Source organism: Dipodomys merriami, unplaced genomic scaffold (assembly GCF_024711535.1).
Source record: "Dipodomys merriami isolate MVZ:Mamm:240054 unplaced genomic scaffold, mDipMer1.0.p SCAF_1, whole genome shotgun sequence".
In the NCBI taxonomy this organism is placed as follows: Eukaryota; Metazoa; Chordata; class Mammalia; order Rodentia; family Heteromyidae; genus Dipodomys; species Dipodomys merriami.
This window is the reverse complement of record NW_027202270.1, coordinates 104,504,043-104,525,145: the sequence shown is the minus strand read 5'-3', so window position 1 is coordinate 104,525,145 and position 21,103 is coordinate 104,504,043. Positions and strand designations below refer to the sequence as shown.

General features: G+C 33.9%; 1 protein-coding gene across 4 annotated transcripts in view; it reads right to left on the bottom strand.

Annotated features, from left to right (window-relative positions):
* The window catches only part of Mipol1 (mirror-image polydactyly 1), a 298,080-nt gene that overhangs the window by 220,553 nt on the left and 56,424 nt on the right, over window positions 1–21,103 (bottom strand). For all 4 annotated transcript variants that reach the window (XM_070026861.1, XM_070026875.1, XM_070026853.1 and 1 more), the window contains 3 exons: window positions 11,583–11,802; window positions 9,372–9,501; window positions 7,738–7,843 (listed from right to left, as the gene is read on the bottom strand). In XM_070026861.1, coding sequence (XP_069882962.1) covers window positions 7,738–7,843; window positions 9,372–9,501; window positions 11,583–11,802 — 456 coding nt within the window. The remainder of the gene's footprint in view (window positions 1–7,737; window positions 7,844–9,371; window positions 9,502–11,582; window positions 11,803–21,103) is intronic.

Here is a 21,103-nt window from a genome sequence, read left to right as displayed (position 1 = left end):
TAATCTCTCCATGCTCCAACCTTCCACAGCTAATCTTTAATGGATGACATGCAAGAAAGAAAAATAACTAACACATAAGGCAGAGGCTCTAACGTGAGTGTTTAAGAAATAGAAAAATAAGGCTTTTAAAGAAATATAAATATTTTAAACATCACAAAGACAACTTAAGAAAAATATTTAAATAAATTATCTTATGTAATATTTAAACAGCATCTGTATACTAAAATGCAATTGAATAATAAAAATTAAAGAGACAATAAACACTAGACAATGCCCACAGAAACTGTTTAGACAAAAGGAAAGGTTTAATTAAACAGGCTGTTTTTTAAAAGTTATAAACACTTCACTAGCATAAGAGAAAAATTATTATGTGTAAATCAAATCATAGAAGTGATTAAATATGATTTAACCCTTGTTAAATGCAATTTAAAACACATTTTGAAATGTTTATAGTTTAATCATGTTTTTACATGAGAAACATAAAAGTTTCTCTAAAGTATCTTGAATATTTCCCAAAAATACCCCCCTAAAATTTGAAGATCATACATACTAACAATTTTCAAGTATTATTCATATATACATATAATTTAGTGACTAATACAGTAAAAAAATAAAAATCAGGGGCTGGGAATGTGGATTGGCGGTAGAGTGCTTGCCTAGCATGCATAAAGCCCTGGGTTGGATTCCTCCATACAACATAAACAGAAAAAATCCAGAAGTGGTACTGTACCTCTAGTAGTAGAACTCTAGCCTTGAGCACAAAGAGGCTCAGGGACAGGCCCTGATTCCAGCCCAGGTCAGGCAAAAAACAAAACAAAACAAAAATCTAAACAGGTACAATGACATCAATTTTTCTCAATGTTAACACATAGGAAGGAATGAGATAAGTTCTCCTAAGAATAAATAAAACCTTTTATATTTTCCTTTATTTTCTTTTCATGTAGATCTTTTTTTTTTAAAGACAGTGTCTCTCTGTCCCCAGATTGACTTCAAGGAGACTACAGATGTATGATATCATACAGAACTTTTTAGAGATTTAAGAAAGAATTTTCATGTTTTAAACTCCCTCAATAAAGCTAAATCTTACATTGAGGAAAAATGAAACATGGTAATCAAATGAAATTATCAATAAAAGTTTGTAAATTCATTATATAAATAGAAAATGTATATATTTATATATTTACAATATATACATATATATATATATATATATATCTATACACACACATAGACATTGCAAGTAGTGGGGTTTGAACTCAGGACCTGGGAACTGTGCCATAGCTTTTTTTTCCCCCGTCAATGCTGGCAATATACCAGTTGAACTACAGCTCCACTTGTGGTTTCTTGCTTGTTAACTGAAGATAAAAAAAAACTCTCACAGATTTTTCTGCCTGTGCTACTTTCAAACCATGATTCTCACATATCAGTCTTTTGAGTAGCTAGGATTAGAGATGTATGAGAAACTAATGCCTGGCTAGAAATGAATTCTTTTCTTTTCTTTTTTCTTTTTCTTTTTTTTTTTTGCTGGTCCTGGCACTTGAACTTAGGGCCTGGGCACTGTCCCTGGGCCTCTTTGTGCTCAAGGCTACCGCTCTACCACTGAACCACAACACCACTTCAGGCTTTTTCCAGATAATTTACTGGAGATAAGAGGCAATACTGGCTGGGCGCCTGTGGTTCACGCCTGTAATCCTAGCTACTCAGGAGGCTGAGATATGAGAATCGCGGTTCAAAGCCAGCCCAGGCAGGAAAGACCGTCAGACTCCTATCTCCAATAAACCACTAGAAAACCGGAAGTGGCGCTGTAGCTCAAGTGGTAGAGCGCTCGCCTTGAGCTGAAGAGCTAGGGGGCAGTGCTCGGGCCCCACGACCGACAAAAAAAAAAGGCAAGACTTTCACCAACATTTCTGCCCCGGTTGGCTTTGAATCACGATCCTTGCATCTCAGTCTCATGAGTAGGATTACAGGTGTGATCCACCTATGCCCGGCTTAGAAATGAATTCTTTTTTTTTTTTTTCTTTTTTTTTGGGTCCGGTCGTGGGGCCTGAACTCTGGGCCTGGGCGCTGTCCCTCAGCTCTTCAGCTCAAGGCTAGCGCTCTACCACTTGAGCCACAGTGCCACTTCCGGCTTTTTTTTTTCTGCTTATGTGGTGCTGAGGAATCGAACCCAGGGCCTCATGCGTGCAAGGCAAGCGCTCTACCACTGAGCCACCTTCCCAGCCCCAGAAATGAATTCTTTACAAAACAAAACAATATGAAAATGCTTGTAGGGTAATTGTCTAATTATTGTAATTCATTTGGGATAGTTAGTGACATAAGTACACATTATCAGAAATGTTTGAAAGTGTCCACATATATTACCCGGAAAGGTTCAGCTCCTGGAGGAAGGCAGGCCATTGAAATCATGCTCTACATGACAAGACACATACATATTTTTCTCCTAGTGTTGGTGGCTTCTCTGCCTACATTGATAATTTTATATGGCCCTTAAGATGTTATAAATATACAAATGGTCCTTGGCAGAAAAGGTTTCCAATATTTGCAATAAGTCTTGAGAAAACATGATGATGACAGTAATCAACTTATCATAACTGATCTGACATCCACAGGCTAAACACTTAAAAGCATTATTCAATTTAAACACAAAGTCAACTACCATTGAGTTTAACCAAGGTTTAATGAAATTGTTATATACATAACTCTTAAAAAAAGATTAGAACCCAGGTAAAGGCTAACCTTTTTGGTTTGGGGTTTTATTTTGCCCTAGTATTGGAGTTTGAACTCAATGGGTACTCTCCAAGAATTCCCACCCCCACCCCCACCCCCACATCCTGGGGCTTAAACTTAGGGCCTAAGCTCTGCTGTCCCTGAGCTTCTTTGTGCTCAAGGCTAGCACTCTACCACTTGAGCCACAGCACCACTTCTGGCCTTTTCGGATTAGTTTACATTGTATAAAAAATGCCGGGGGGGGGGGGGGTATGGGAAGGGATGGGAAGGGGAAACAAAGGAGGAGGAAACAATGCTTGTTAAGACCTGTACTCATTATCTTGCCCATGTAATTGTAATCCTTCTGTATGGTATTTTCACAATTTAAAAAAAAGGGGGGGGCTGGGAAGGTGGCTCAGTAGTAGAGCACTTGCCTTGCATGCCTGAGGTCCTGGGTTGGATTCCTCAGCATCACATAAACAAAAAGAAAAAAGCCAGAAGTGGCGCTGTGGCTCAAGTGGTAGAGCGCTAGCCTTGAGCTGAAGAGCTGAGGGGCAGTGCCCAGGCCGAGTTCAAGCCCCGGACTGGACCCCCCAGAAAAAACAAAAAAAACAACAAAAAAAAAACAGAGTTGAGACTGAATAACACTCTACATGAAAAATTTTTATAGGTATAAAGCCCAGCTCTTCTACCTTCCATTTTTTAAACTTTGAGTTCTCATTTTAGTAAAATATACTACTGTTTATGTATGTGTGTGGAGCGGAGGTGGTTAATCTAACTCCAAGGATTTTAGACTTCACAACTGCTTCCAATTGCATACAGAGAACTGGTACATTTTGTTTTATGTCACTTTAATTGTACCAGTTAGATAGTTATATTTAAATGACTATTCTATGTAAAGACAGTTATCATTAACATGGTATATTATAATTAATGATACATTATTATATATTATAATTGGTGTGTATTATTAGTTTCATGTTATATAAATATATGTACATACCTATAGTTATACTTTGTAAGTTTACACACATAGACATATGCACAAAAGAAGACATTGAAATGAATATGAGGGAATCTGGAGGACAAGAAAAACAACATGGACAGAATGGTAAATTTGAATCACAGTCATCATACAGCTTTTAAAACTTCGGTTTATGTAGTCTTTATGTTTCAAATTTATCATAAGAAATACTTTAAGATTAGAGTACAAAATTAATGTTGTTTTCTTAAATGACAGCTTTTAAAAGTAAAGTAAATCCAATACAAATTCGCTGTGGAAACATAAAAAAGGCAGAAATTATTCCCAGAAACATTACTAGTTTCCTTTAAAGAGAACTAAAACTGGCCTTTCATTTATGTATAAGTGCTATTTCTTTTAACAAAATTGTTTTACAATTATAGGATTACCATTACTTCTTTCACTTAAATGTGAGTTATAAAGATCTTTATATATTACGTGTCTATGTCTATAGATATTATATATTTATATCTTATCAACTATTTTTAATGCATAGTAGTATGCATGTACCATAACTTATTTAATGACTGTTAGATTTAATACTCTTGCTATCATAACTAATGTATTTATAAATAAATCTTTGTATTTTATATAGTCTAAGGAATTATTTATGATAGAAAATATTCCACATATTTTAACTATTTTAAAAATGTGAAAGAAAATTTTATATCATATTTACTATTTTTAAATATTAAGTTCAGGTGTTTTTCCAAGTTTTTTTGGAATGTTAATATTTTGCTTATGTACATTACATTTAGGTATGTATGAACTTTGATAATATACATACATTTTATTCTGAATATGAAAATGCACAAACATCCATATTTCTTTTTCCTTTCACATGAAAAGTAAGGTTTTGTTACCTGTAATCATAGATCTATACTGTTCCTCTTTTTTATTTCAATACTGGTTTTATGTTTTTTTGTTTTGTTTGTTTTTTGTTTCTGCCAGTCCTGGGGCTTGAACTCAGGGCCTAAGCACTGTCCCTGAGCTTCTTTTGTTTGAGGCTAGCACTCTACCCCTTCAGCCACAGCACCACTTCTGGCTTTTTATGTTTATATAGTATTGAGGAATCGAACCCAGGGCTTCATGCATGCTAGACAAACACTCCCACTAAGCCACATTCCCAGCTCTGGCTTTGATATTTTTAACTGTACTTGGTAATGACTACATTTATTTAAAACCATACAAATAGTGAAAAATTATGTAAAATAATCTACCAATGGACTAATGTTGTAGTTTCAAACTAATAGATTCCTAAGTATTTTAATGTTGATACTATGAATGTAATTTTTCTCCACAGAAATTGAGGGACAAAGAGTGAACAAATGCAGTAGTGGTACTCACTGGACACTGTTGAAAAAGAACTATACAACTTGTGGGTAAGGATGGGAGGGAAAAACTTAGATCAAGAGAAGGGGAAGTGGTGCTATGGCTCAAGCAGTAGAGCGCTCGCCTTGAGCTGAAGAGCACAAGGACAGCGCCCAAGCCCAGAGTTCAAGCCCCATGACCGACCAAAAAAAAGAAGGGGCAACACTGTCCAAAGAAAAAGGTACTCTTTTTCTTATGTAACTGTCACCCCTCTGTACATTACTTTTTTTTTTTTGGTCGGTCATGGAGCTTGAACTCTGGGCCTGGGCACTGTCCCTCAGCTCTTCAGCTCAAGGGTAGCACTCTACCACTTGAGCCACAGCACCACTTCTGGTTTACTGGTGGTTTATTGGAGATAAAAGTCTCATGGACTTCCATGCCAGGCTGGCTTTGAACTTCGATCCTCAGATCTCAGCCTCCTGAGTAGCTAGGATTACAGGCGTGAGCTACCGGTGCCCAGCTTGTACAATACCTTTATAATAATAATAAAAAAAAGTTAAAAAATAATGCTCTTTAGTGTTATAAGAAAATATCTTAAACTCTTTATAAAACAAAATAACTAAAACATTTTCAAAAATATATGTACCCATATATATTTTAAAGAACTTGGAAGATTTGTATTTTGCATCATTTTTATGACTAGGTATTTACATATAGTCTCAACTAAATTGTTTTGTATGAGAGAAACTATATGCTTCTCTCATACAATGCTATATGCATTATTTTATAAGTGGATATAAAATATATTTAACATCTTTGAGTTAACATTTAGTAAAGCATTTTGTTGCAAGTGAGATATGATTAATGAGAATAAAATAATTGGAAGTGAAGCTGTGGCTCAAAGCGGTAGAGCACCACCCTTGAGCAAAAAAGCTCAGGGACAGCACCCAGGCCCTGAGTTTGAGCCCCATGACCGACCAAAAGAAAGACCATTAAATTCTTTCCACTTTGGGATAGGGATGTGGCTTAGTGCTTGCCTAGCATGCATGAAGCCCAGGGTTCAGTTCCTCAGTACCACATAAATGCAAAAGGCCAGAAGTGGAGCTGTGGCTCAAGTGGTAGAGCTCTAGCCTTGAGCAAAAGAAACTCCAGGACAGTGCTCAGGCCCTGAGTCCAAACCTCAGGACTGGTAATAAAAAAAAAAAAATTCTTTCCATGTTTACATAATTCAAATAGTTCAATAAAGAGGAATCCATAAATATATACCAATAAACAAATAATTAAAGTACATGCTAACTGTATTAAAACATTAATATTATTTCCTGAATTCCCAGCCCATAAATGATTAGGCTATACAGATATATGAAATCATGATCTCAGAAAGTGTTGATACCCCAAAACTTACTCTCTTACTTCTGTAAGATTTGTTACATTATTATGCACACTTCAAATCAAATGACTTTTTATAATGTTCCAATGATTTATATATCTATTTGATTTTGATAAAAAGTATGAAATCCTTGTTATAAGCTTATACTTATGTTACTAATTTTAGCATATAATTAATTTCCCTTAAAATTTACTATTTTCATATCTCCTAAATAAAGCTGATATAAAACTTTATGGTACTTTGTCATCACAGAGAAGAAACCACGTAGTGTCCTATTGGAGGATTTATATATGGTCATCTTAGTTAAACATTTGTAGTGATATTCAGTTCTACCTTTTGCAGATTCTAACATTTTGAAGATTATATTAATTAATCACATCTCTGATCTAAAAGACCCAAAAGTATTTTATATGCATAACAAGTTTTTATATACATAACAAGGAGTATCTAAAGCATAATTATAACATCAAACTAATGATGAAATTATTTTTAAAATCATTCCAATTGATATAAATGTTAAATAAGACACTTCTAAAATTCTTCCAAATGCTAGCATCTATTATTTTATAAAAACGTTCTTTCCTTAACACAGGAAAACAGTATGTGAGAAAGAACTACATGCATACATGAAAATAACAAAATTGAGAATTTTCTAATTATATCTGTAACATCTTAAATATGCTAAAAAAGTATTCTCTTTGTGGAAAAGATTATAAAAGAGTAAAATAGATTAAAAATGGACTCTAAACATTTTAAGGCAGTCATTTACAACAATAAACTGTAGCAACTTTTCACTTTAATCTCAAGGAAAATATCTGTCATCATCTATATCACCAGATATTAACTGATTAATTGCACAAAACTGATTTTTAAATCAAATGTAGGTTTCTACTGGCAATGAATATATGCCTATCTTCTTACAAAGAAGTATTTCCTCTTCACAAGCTAAAACAATAAGTGGTATTTGAACTGCTGGTTGAAAGGTAGAGGCACTGGTAATCATTATTTCCCCTTGTTTGTTCAGGCCCTTCCAACAAAACAAACAACCTTTTTGTGATTGGATTGACATGGTGTTAACAATGCATTTAATGGCCAAATCAGTATGAATACAGGTAAAGCTCTCACTAATACCAGTACCAGGATGTTAAAGCCACCTATTTTCTAAGCAGCCAAAAAAAAAAGAATACGAGAAAGAGAGGAGCTCTCCTCCTTTGGCAAATAAGGCAGTATGCTAGTATTCACTAAGACACATTATTTAACAACCTCTGTCACTCTTCAGGTTGTATTCTAAAACACTCATCTACCATACCTGCTGTCTTTTCAGCAATTTTAGCTTCTGTTGCTTTCTCCTGAAGTTCCAACACAAGCTTTAATTTTCTATGTTCTTTATTTTCTTTAATCAGATTTTCTTGAAGCTACAACACATTGATAAAAAAAAGAGTATTATTATTAGATAACTGTCATCTACAAATGCAATTCATTTCAAAGTAAAATTTTATAACTAAACTCTAATACAATGTTATACCTAACTACCTAAATACATCAACTACGATAAAAATTAGGTTGTAAGGCATTTTATAAAGAAATCACACAGAAATTACAAAAACATCCAAATATACACTAAAATTCTAATATATAAATATACATAAATAAAGAGAAGCATTATTGTTAAAATAACTTCTGGAAAAGCAATTTCATCCATTCCTTTGTCTTAAAGCAAAAGATCTGAAAGGTTGCTAATATTAAAATAATAGATAGCAGTTTTGCAGCTTCTCTTAGCACAATATTTAGAAACAAAATTAATTAAGATAATAATCTTAATATCTGATACAAATCTTTTTATGAATGCTGTCTCATAATATTCCATATAAATTGGCACTGTGATCTTGACTCATAACTGGCATATAATAACTACTAAATGAAAGTATAGAAAATATCTTATGCTTACATGGAATCCTTCCAAATATTTTTTTAATTCCACCCTAGGCTTTTGTCACTTCTGTTGTTTTCCTTGAGACACAATCAACATTCTTAACATCATGCTTCCGTTTGATTAGGTCAAACAGTAAGAATATTAGAATCAGAAAGGTAGCAGAGTTTTTTTAAGAAAAGATCCACAGAAAATGAATGTTTCTAATGCTCAGAGGAATGTAGCTATTAATTAAAGAACTTCCTATAACAAGCTGTATTGAATAAAATATATAAGATGACTGTATAAGATGATACCAGATAAAGGACAGTATCATTTGTTACTTTAAAATTTAATTACAAAATGAATGACAGGAATTTCAAACAGGTACAGTTTGGGATAGTAGTAGTGGGGATGGGAAGGGTAAAGGGAAGAGTGAGAGAGAGAGAATACTGTCAAAATCCTTTATGTACATGTGTGTGTATGGAACAATGAAGCTTGCTGAGGATGGTCTGGAAAGGATAATGAAGCATAGTCTGATCAAGGTACGTTATATACACATGATGTGTCCAAATGAAATCCCTTTGAATAACCAATTGATGCCAATAAAATACTGATGTGGGAGAAATTCTATTACATACATTATTGAGGTGAAATACAGGGCATAGATACTTTAAAAAAAAAAGAGAAGAAAAGTTAAAAAAATTACATGCACAAGGTTCATATTCATTATACTCCATGGTGCTGAGGAACTTCTATAAAACTTGAGTACTTGTTTTATTAGTATCTACATAAAGGACAAGGGTTATATAAAAGGAAGTAATATTACAGACCAATAGGAAGAAAAACAAAAAACTATTTTCACAGACAGTCACTAGACTCAACCATTCTGTTGGCAAGGTAAGGAAACAACATAAAACTACTGGTGAGGGATTAAAGAATGCAATAAGCCAGAATAATGATGCTGACAAAGAAAATTTATTAGGCCCATAGCTAAAAGTGACTGTATAATAATCTCACTTTCTATATTATACCTTTTTATTGCTTGATCTGAGAATATCTAATTCTTTTAGAAGAAAGGCAATTGTTTCTTCAGAGTCTGAAGTAAGTTGGTTAGGAATCATATATTCATAATTCAAATCATTCTTCCTACTTTCCATGATGCTGTAATAAATAAATAAAATGAAGAATACAAATTTAAATTTAATAATAAATATGTAAAGGTACCCTATTATAAATTTCTCTTTCTTACAGATATTCTTTTTTTTTTTAATTGTAAGAATACCATACAGAGGAATTACAATTACATGGGCAAAATAAGAGTACATTTCTTTTCAAGCATTGTTGCCTCCTCTTTGTTTCCCCTTCCCATACTTCCTTCCTCCCCCCACCTGGTATTCCCCCCACCCCCCACCAAAGTTGTAAAGTTCGTTTTTCGACATAACAACTTGTACATCTCATTGTTGAAATGGGTCCACCTGTATCCCTAGTTAAACGATTTGTTTTTTTCCCTTCCCCTCCACAAATTATACCAATATCAAATACAGTGAAAGCATGGGTTATACCGTGGGGGAGGGACATACAAAGCAACAAAGAAATCATCTTATAAGTATGTAAGAAACAATTGCATGAAAGAAAAAAAATCTGAATACTTTTCATGGGAACATTCCCCTAACATCAACTTATCTGACCTTTTCTGCTTGACTCAGACATATACTAGTTGTTGCAAATAAGGGAAACCATGGGACCTATGTTTCTTTGGGCCAGATATTCTTAAACTATACCTCCACTACACAAAGAGATGGCAATCTATCAACTGAGATAGTTAAATTTGTGGGAAGCATTTAATAATACCTAAGAGGCCCATGGCCCAGTAGACTCGACAAAAATCACTCAAACTTTAGAGCTAAAAATATTATTTCTTCCAGGGATTCTGCTCGCAATTCTTGCTCTTTTGAAAATGCAGAAATTACCAGGTATATTTTAGATTTGATTTAAAGAATATATTTTCATTATTAATTTCAACACATTAAAATAAAATCCCATTCCCACAATATTTAATGCTAGGTGAACTTAATTTTTGATACTTTGTTATTTGAGAATACTAATAACTTCTAAGAAAATAGCAAAAAGGAGAGAAAGGTAAAAGGGATTGTTTTATGAAGCATTACATGTGTAAGCATAGATAAATCTAGGAATCACTATATTGGGATAGTACTATAGTACTACCTAACTCCCGTCGTAATATACTAAAGATCTTAAGATCTCCATACTAGAGATCTTAAAATTAGCAGAGTGCCAGTGGCTCATGCCTATAATCCTAAGAACTCAGAAGGATGGGATCAAGGTTCCAAGTCAGCCTGGGGTCAGGATAGTCCCTAAGATACAAATCCCCAATGAAATGGAGCTGTGGCTCAAGTGGTAGAGAGCTAGCTTTGAGCACAAAAGCTCAGTGACATCACCTGCCAGACCGGCCCCCTCCACAAACACACACAAATCTGACCTTGTCTCACTGTTTTGTCTGGAACCATAACTGTCCCAACTTTTGAGTTCAGAGTAGCTGTGATTACAGACAAATGCTAACCATACCCAGTAGAAAAGCAATTTCTATTTTATAAAACTTATAAAATAGCATTTTAGAAAATATGACTTTGTGTAGACTAAAAATAGAATTATATTATCATTGAAAAATTTTAAATCTAACACTATTTTCCTAAAATGTGAATAATTATTCAAGTATCTTATTACCAAAGATAACATTCATAGATATCATAAACCCTTTCATCAAATAGACACAGTAGATGGGTATAAGTTGCAGAATGTAAAATAATAAAGAGGGCAAATAGCAGAGAACATGACCACTCTAAAAGTATTTGAATGTAATGACAAATAGTGCCATATAAAACCCAAAACATCTATTTGGGCTTAATCTGTCCTATCACTATCAGCTTTTGGCTTTGATGAATAGTATCTCATTTATAGCAGTTCAACGGTTATTTTCACATATAGGGAAAGGTTAAAGAAATTTGAATGAACAAGGAATAAAACTTTATTGCTTTACTTCAAACTTACCTTGTGCTTTTCCTCTTGACACATTGTACCAATATTATGAAAACAATAACAAATGTTGGAAGAATCCTCAAATTCTCCAGTTTCTGACATATCAAATTTAGATACAAAGGAAACTGAAATGGGAGAGAGAAAAGTTCTTTCTTTCTAGATAGAAGGCTGAATGTGGCACTCACTTGGAATCTTCAGATATCCCATAATCTGGATGAGGACTAACAACTTGAAAATTCCTTGCTATCTGTTCTGGCAATTCTGCATCATCACGTGTGACTTCACTTCCTAAATCCTCCAGATTCTGATGCTTGTTCTCAGAATTCATAGTCAGTTGTGTGTCTAGCTGTCTACTTTTATTTCTCCCTGAAGCCTCTTCAAGAGAAATGTAGGCTCTATCTGTACCTAAAGAAACACAATATATAAAAATGAAGTAGTTACATACTAAAATAATTCAGTGAAATAAACATTTTAGGTAGATAAATACCCTCAAGGCTTTAAACATACGTTTAATAGTGTTACTTAGGGATTGTAGTATAGACTTGTCATCTGTATTTCCACTTCCACAGTCAGATTTCCAAGGCTGATTCACAGCCTTGGCAATGTAACCTTAGCTTTTATGTATTTGAAGGCCAGAATGCACTCTGTACTAAATAAATACCCACAGTTGAAACCTCAGATAATTCAGCATCCTGAGGGCCACTAGTTAAAAGATCATTTTCTTTCTGATTTCTAAAATAGGATCCAATAAGTTAGTGATTTATGAAGTGATAATGTGCACAGAACACTGGTATCTGATTTGCTGCATGTGTTAGAATGTGAACAATGTTGGGCAGTTATTTACCCCCACTTACCTCAGTTTCCTGTTTGTGAAAAGCAAATACAATAGCACTTATTTGAGTTGTAAGAACTGGGTACTTAAAATACTTGGCCTAGCATTTGAACTGCTATTTTGTAATCATCAAAATATTAAGATGGATATAAGAATTATTTTAATTTCCATATTTATTAAATACTAGGAAATCTTACTTTGTATGCAGGGTTTCTCACAAAAATTATTTTAATCAGAATCTTATAATTAATACCTATTTCTTTTATTTTTAATTTTTATTGTGAAAATACCATACAGAGGGGTTACAATTACATGGGCAAGGTAATAAGTACATTTCTTATCAAGCATTGTTGCCTCCTCCTATTTCCAAGAAATAATTATGTTTAATAATATAATACAGTTTGGGGGAAAATCACAAACACATGCTCAAAACAAACCATGTCATTCGCAAATCAGATCACAGTATTTTTATTAATTCCAGCAGAAATAATTCATTTAGCTTTAAAAGACAGATATATACCTCATTTGATTTTTTGGGGAATCCCTTCTCAAACTTGTGAAATTTTAAATCTTTTTTTAGGCCTGGGAAATTTTGGAATGAAACCACAAACAAAAAGTAAGGACAGGGCTGGGAAGGTGGCTCAGTGGTAGAGTGCTTGCCTTGCATGCATGAGGCCCTGGGTTCAATTCCTCAGCACCACATAAACAGAAAAAGCCGGAAGTGGTGCTAAAGCTCGAGGTAGAGTGCTAGCCTTGAGCTCAAGAGCTCAGGGACAGAGCCCAGGCCCAGGGTTCAAGCCCCACAACCCACCGGAAAAAAAAAAAAAAGTAAGGACACTTACAAAGTAGCTCTCACGAAGTATATTTTTGTAATTTTTTTTAATTGTAAAAATGTTGTACAGAGGGGTTACAATTACATGAACAAGGTAATGAGTACATTTCCTATTGAGCATTGTTGCCTCCTCCTTTGTGTTCCCCCTACCATCCCATCCCTCCCACCTCCACAACTACCCCCCTCCCCACCCCGGGCCGAAGTTGTAAAGTTCATTTTCAATGTAGTGTTTTGTACATCTCATTGTTATAATGGGTCAACCTGTATCCTTAGTTAAGCATTTTGCTTTTTCCCTTCCCCTTCCCAAATTAGAGAAGTGTATGTACAAGTATGTTTTTGAAATGGAAGATTACATCTTATCTACTGTAATGTGTTAACAGCTAAGATTTTGAAACTGAACTTTACAAGTTCCAGTTCCCAGCAGACTTCATTCTTAAAATTATGGCTTTTTGAAATATAGAAATACAAATACCTTTAAAAAAAATTTCCTAAATACTGGGATTGCAGAAGCCAGGCACTGGTGGCTCACACCTGTAATCCTAGCTACTCAAGAGGCTGAGATATGGGGATAGTGGTTCAAAGCCAGCCCGGGCAGGACCAGCCCTGGCAGGAAAATCGTGAGACTCTTATCTACAATAAACCACTCAGAAAACCAGAAGTGTCGCTGTGGCTCAAGTAGTAGAGCATACGCCTTGAGCTGAAGAGCTCAGGACAGCTCCCAGGCCCAGAGTTTAAACCCCACAACCGACAAAAACATACATACTGGAATTGCAGGTGTACATTATAATGTCTGATAATGTATGATATTTATGTAGTTATACTTTAAAGATTACCCCCTGTTGTCAATGTATTTGGTTTTGGTACCCTGAGTATTGTATATACATTTATTTCAATTAGGGAAGGGAAGAGGAACAACAAAATGGTGAAACAAAAGGACAAAGGGGTACCAATCCAACAGCGATACAAGGATAATATGTTGGAAATGATCTGTACAACTTGGTGGGGGGGAGAGGGTAAGTGGGAGAAAAATGAGGGAGGGGGTAACAAGTTCAACAAGACACATACTCACTACCTTACTTAGGTAACTGTAACCCCTCTGTACATCACCTTGACACAAATAACTTAAACATGTAAAGTAGCAAAAAGAAATTTTAAGTAGCTCTCAGAATGTATTCAAATTTTTCTGCTTTTTATAGTAGGTTACAAGATTTATGTCTGAACATTATTCCCTTCCTTCCTTCCCTTCCTTCTCCCTCCCTTTTCTTTCCTTCCTTCCTTTTCCCTTCCTTTCCTTTCCTCTCTCCCTCCCTCCCTTTTCCTGTCTTTCTTTTCTTCCTTCCTTCTTTCTTTCTTTCTTTCCTTCCTCTTTTTCTTTTCTTTCTTTCATATGTGTGTGTGTGTGTGTGTGTGTGTGTGTGTGTGTGTGTGTGTGTATGTGAGTGAGAGAGAGAGAGAGAAAAAGAGAGAGATAGAGAAAGGTCTTAGGGCTTGAACTCAGAGTGCTATACGACCAAGGATAGTGCTCTATTATTTTAGCCACCACTCCACTTCTAGCTTTTTGGAGTTTTATCAGAGAGTTTCAAGGGATTTACTGCTTGCTTCGAACCATCATCTTCAGATCTCAGACTCCTAATTAGGGAGGATTGTAGGCGTGAGCCAACTGCACCTGGCTAAACACTATTCTTATTAGTAACTGGAAGCTAGATTATAAGTAATTTGTTTTTGAAATTATACCGATTTCACTTTGTGTAAGAGAATGAATTAGAACAGAAAGGACAAGGTATGTGGCTCAAGTGATAAAGTGCCTGCCTAGCAAGCACAGGCCCCAAGTTTAAAAAAAAAAAAAGTTAAATTAGAAGAGAGAAATGTGCTATCTTAACCACATACTGGGAGTTATCAGTAACATTTCAACAATATATTCAAATCAAACTGTAACAACTACAGAAACCATTTCTCAAAACTCTTGACTTGCTTTAAACGTTCACTTGTTAGCCTACTTTTCTACTGGATGCTGATAGTAGAATGGAACCCTGCCAATAATCTAGATGAGGGAATTTTATATATGGGCATTAGGAAAGTGTCCATGTTTTTCTAACATTAGCACATATAGCAAAAATTGAACACTTAAAATAATCTACGTAAGGGAATTTTATATGTGGACAGTAGGAAACTTTATCACTAAGAAACCATGATTTCTAACACTAATATATATGTTTTAAGTAAATAAAAGGAAAAATTATGAATGTTTACTGAAAGTATTATCAAAAGAATAAAAACTGTTCCCAGGGACATATGATAAAAACACATAGGGCCTACACTATTCTCCAGTTCATGAGGTATAAAGATTCCTTAAAAGGAAACAGAATGAGCAATGAACAGTGTCAGCTATTAAAGTCCCCAGATCCCTGTGACAACAACACACCCAAGTGTTCTAGACCCTTAAAAGTCCTGACCCTTTGACTTGTTTGAGACTAAATTGACCACTATCAACAACTTGTTCCAGTTTTTAACCTCTAGATTTCTAGGTCTAGTTCAAAACCTCTTTCTTTTCAGCATTTTGTTCCTATCCTTACTTGCTGGTGATTATCTGTATTCACTATTTATTTGCTAGCTATTTTCATAGCTCTTTATTTAGGTTAGACGTAATGTCAAATTTTGTGATCTCTGAACTCTCAGTGTATTTCAGCTATAACTGGGCTAACTTCTCCAAAGTTAAGAATAGATGTAGAAGCTTCCTAATAGGGTTACTAATGCAATAATTCCCAATTAGAATTATTAATTGGACATATATAAAGCCTGTTTTGCAAATCAGACTATTCACTTACAGTAAACAAAGCTGACTTATAAAAAATTCCTGTCTTTTTTTATCGCAGCAAATTTTTGTTAAATTCTGAGAATACTTTCAATGCTCTTCCTGTCCCTTCTATTGTATTATGCTGTATCTATCAGTCCTCAATTATTTGTATAGAGAATTTGACTTTTGCAATTAATTTACTTATTTGATAGTTTACTTTCATTCATTGAAACCCTACAATGTTCAGTATGATATGTTCTGTAATAGGATATAAGGACAACAAATATGAGTAAAACAGAGAGCATGATCGAAGTGTCTGTAATATAAAGTCAATGGCAAACTGATATAATGATTTGAACACAGTGTAACAAGCATTATGCAAGGGCTATAGAGCACATAAACAGACATTCATGCTCAATTGGAAAACTCTAGGAAGACTTTTTCTCTAAAAAGGCAAAGGAAGAATGCAGAAAAAAAATGAAATAAGCAGAAAAAGTCAGAAGTGGCACTGTGGCTCAAGTGGTAGAGCACTAGCCTTGAGCTGAAGAACAGCACAAAGGTCCAAAGTCTAGGCCCCATAACTGACCAATATAAATTACAGATAAAATATTAAAAACTACATATTTTTCAAATATATATTAACATTGTACCACATCAGCTTTATTATTCATTTTTAATAACAACCTACCTAGCTGCTTACATATACATATTTATATTGTTTACCTAAAATATTTGAAAGCAAGTTACATGCATAATATGCTTTAACTTTTCAGGAAAATTTTAAAGTATTTCTCTAGTATTACTAAACTAGTATTACTAAACTTTCTCTATCTTATTTAAACCCAAACTTAAATACAATTTCATAATTAGTACTTTCTCTAACTAAGAGAAAAATTTAAATTCAGTCTTTATTTTCTTTGAACACTCCAGTCTGGGAGAAACTTTAAGAAGTGATAATGGGATGAAACTATCAAAAGCTTTGACTGAGTTTATTTGTATTGTGTTAACAATTCTGAAAGAATCACATGTAGAAATTCAAACACAGAAACCAAAACAGGCCACCAAAGTGAACTTTGGGAACAATTTTGTTCACTAGTGAGTTACAAAGAAAAATGTTAAATGAAAAGACTTCTGGTTCATACTCTTAACTATATACAGATGGACACTTAAAACTAAACCCATCCTATTGATTCCTCTCTCTCCTATAGCTTGAAGTAGAAATTCTCTTTTGTAATCCATGTCCTTGGTTAATCAATGTCGCTGTTAATTATCCTATCATTAAGCTTAACTGAATATTTTAAACTCATTTTTCTGTATGGACTTAATAAGTAATATCTTCTCAGTTCATATCTATGGAATCTGACTTCTTTTTCTGTGATTACAACATCATGAAAATTGTTGTGGCTATTATTAATTCCTGTATTTGTTTTTCAAAAATACCTTTTTATTTGGACATAAGAATTCAATATGTCAAATGATGTTTTTAAAATTGTCCTATTTAATGTTATTTGAAACTATTTGAAAATGATGCTCTAGATAGCTCCTAAATTATAATTCTTTACAATGTCACTATAGCTAGACATAGTTTATGCATCTGGACAAACTGATAAAGATGTTTTAGAATCTTAAATACCAAGCTGCACACCAGGTCTGTTTCATGCTTTGACGACCTTGAATCTATCTCTCTAGTGACTTTCATACTGTTAGCTATGTACTGTTATTTAAAGAATTCTTGCTTACTTCTAGAGATCCAGTACTGTCCACATTCTCAATGCTAATGTTTTTAAACCCTCAATTTCTTTGTCTAGAAAAATAACAGTATTATACCATTTACCATACCAGCTTTGAGATCCCCATTAAATTTAATTCTCCAGATAATTACACATGAATATATAAAATACTCATTTTAAATTGATGCTACCCAAGAAATCATGACTCACAACCCAAAATAACTATTATTTCATGACTATTATACAGAGTGAGGAGGTGGCTAGAATCAAATACGGATTCTTAGAGGCTGGGAAATTCTGTTCTGCCTGGCTTTGTAAATAGTTTGTGACAACTGGTATCTGTGTAAACGGATTTGATGGTCCCCTGGGGGGTCAATATTGTTTACAGAGCTGTTTCTTCAGAGTGGTTGAGTTAGAATTGTCTCTAGGGGATCCTACCAGGTTACTCAGAATAGCAACATCCCTGCTACCTGAAAGCTTAGAATATAAAAAGACAAGAGGATAGAAGCAATATAGACAAATACATTCAAATAAATGGATCTCCCCCTCTTAAAATGAAAATGCTACTTTTAGGAGCATTTAAATGTAAAATGAGCCATAAAGGAGGTATTTGTTATTGTGTTTTCTGATATTTGTTATCACAATTGGTATCTGTTTCTTTCAATTTTGACTCTTTTTTTTGGGGGGGGGGAAGAAGAGAGAAATTAATACTTATATCTAGCCTCTTTAGTAAATTCAAGAACTCCAAAAACCAAAAATGCAGTGCTTTTCTTTCTTACATTGTCTTTCACTTTTTTTATTGCATTTTAAACTTGATTACAAACACTATAACAGTATCGGATTTTAAACAAAAAGATGTCTTCTAAAAGTGGACATTAGTTTAAAATAATCAGAACAACATCAACTAATGGTTCTTAATGAATTTTACCCATTCCTTTTTAAAAAATCAATTCAAATACAAGTCTATCTATCTATCTATCTATCTATCTATCTATCTATCTATCTATCTATCCACCAAATACTATTTTTTCTTTCCGTAAATATTTCCAAAAGAGCTAAAAGTCTTTTTTTTTTTGTAGAGAACTAGTTTTCCACATAGATACATATTATGTAAGCTTCCCCTCGAAGTACAAAAAAACCCTCACAAAACAGAAAATCACATGAGAAATTTCTATCAGTTTATTGTGAACCCACCAAATTATGTATACAGGAGAAAAGCTGATGGTCCATGTATTCTGTTTACCACAACATTATTATTTAGGTTTCCCAACCATTATTACAGTCAGTATATCTGTTCTGAAGACAAACTACAGAGCTGAATCATGACTCTTCAATGTATTATTACTGTCAACAAATTATTTAACCTCTCATCAATTTCTCTCAGTTAAAAAAATTTAAAAAAAAACAGCACCCACTTCAAAAGGCTGTTATGAGGACTGAGTTATCTAAATTATAGAGATCTCATGGAAAAATATCACAGAACACACACTCAATAAATGTTAGCTATTATCTTTAAATCTGCTTTGCTAAAAGTTATGTTTTTCTATTTTAATTTCTTCTACCTTCCTGTGGGGTAAGTTTCACCATGCTGGGATCATAGTCAAACTTTCAATTCAGATTTATCTCTCATTAATTTCCTTTAAATAATAATAAAAGAATCACATCCATTTTCCTAGTAATACTTATAAGATTTCAAATAAAAACTATCTCAATTATCTGAATAATACGGCTAGGATGTACCTGTGTAGCTAAAATCAGCATAGCTATCCTAATCAATAACATTATTACTCAGACATAAACTGTTTTCTCCAAAAAGTGTTAGCAACTCTGTAAAAGAAGTCTTTCAGAAACATTTATGTGTATAATTTTCAAGGACATGGAAATAGAAAAAAAAGTTATCTAATGCAATGAGAAGCACAAACATAAAGTGGAAATACTTAAATTTTAATTAATACATACTGGTTTAAGGGGGGATTACATCATGTTATAAACTGGTGAAAAAGCTGTAATATTACTTTGAGATGTAGAAACAGACATAGAGTATGAAATGCCACAGAAACAAAAATTATTTTAAACTATACCAATAGATATGTCTGTAAATTCACTCTCATGACAAGAATATGAGAAGGTAAAAACCATTAATATAACATAAATTCAGTACCCACTATATTGGTACACTTAAAAAAGATCACAGCAAGTAGATCACACTTTTATCCTTTAGTGACTCTAATTTAAGGACATGAAATTAGTTAACCTGTAAAACTTCGTTTTCAAATATGCAAATTTGTTACTGAAATACTGTACATTAACTCTCTCAGGGTTTTATGGCAAATTTGGCATCAATAGCTATAGCATAATTCAAACCATAATTTTCACTAATTTCACTAATTATGTAAACTTCCCCTCGAAGTATAAAAAAACTCACAAAATAGAAAATCACATGAGAAATTTCTATCAGATCATTGTGAACCCACCGAATTATGTATACATGACAAAAGTTGATGATCCATGTATTCTGTTTACTAATTTGTCTACATACAGACTACCCTTCATACAGACTTTTACTAGACCTACCAACATGCTTATGTTGACGATGAAATTTTAATAGTTTTTTTGTTTATTTTCAATCTCATCACCAAATTAATAACCAACCTGTTGTGGTAAGTGACATGAGATGAAAAAAGTATATACAGTATAGTCTCTAAACTTTATGGTCTTCACATCTATTTTTGTCTCTATGTATTAACTGTAAAAAGTTATATTTATCTTCATAAAACATTCAGTAGACAATTTTTCCATTTATTGAAATTGAAGTGAATCAATAAAATAAAATATGGATATAGACAACTGACTCAAAATATATGAATACAAAACAAGCATTAAAAATGAGTATTTCAGGCTGGGAATGTGGCTTAGTGGCACAGTGCTTGCCTAGCAGGACCATATAAACAGAAAAAGCTGGAAATGGAGCTATGGCTCAAGTACTAGAGTGCTAGCCTTGAGTAAAAGAAGCTTAGGGACAGTGCCTACATACTGAGTTCAAGCCCCAGGACTGGCAAAAAAAGAGAGTATTGGTGGATATCAGCGTACATGCCTTTAATCTCAGTACTTGGAATGCTAAGTAAGAAGAACTGTGAGTTTGAGGCCTAAAGTTCATACTAAGATACTGTCTCAAAATAAAAACAAAATAAGCCAAGCACTGGTGGCTTGTGCTTGTAATCCTAGCTACTTAGGAGGCTAAGAGTTGAGGATCTAGGTTCAAAGCCAGCCTGAACAGGAAAGTCTGTGAGACTCTTATCTCCAATAAACCACCAGAAAACTGAAAGTGGTGCTGTGGCTCAAGTGGTAGAGCCTTGAGCTGAAGAGCTGAAGGGCAGCTCCCAGGCCCAGAGTTCAAGCCCCAGGACCAACAAAACAAAACAACACATCTAACAATCAAACAAAAGAAAAAGAATGAGAACTTAATATTCAACACTTCTCAAACATCAGTACAGTGCCAGATGCCTAGTAGTATGTAA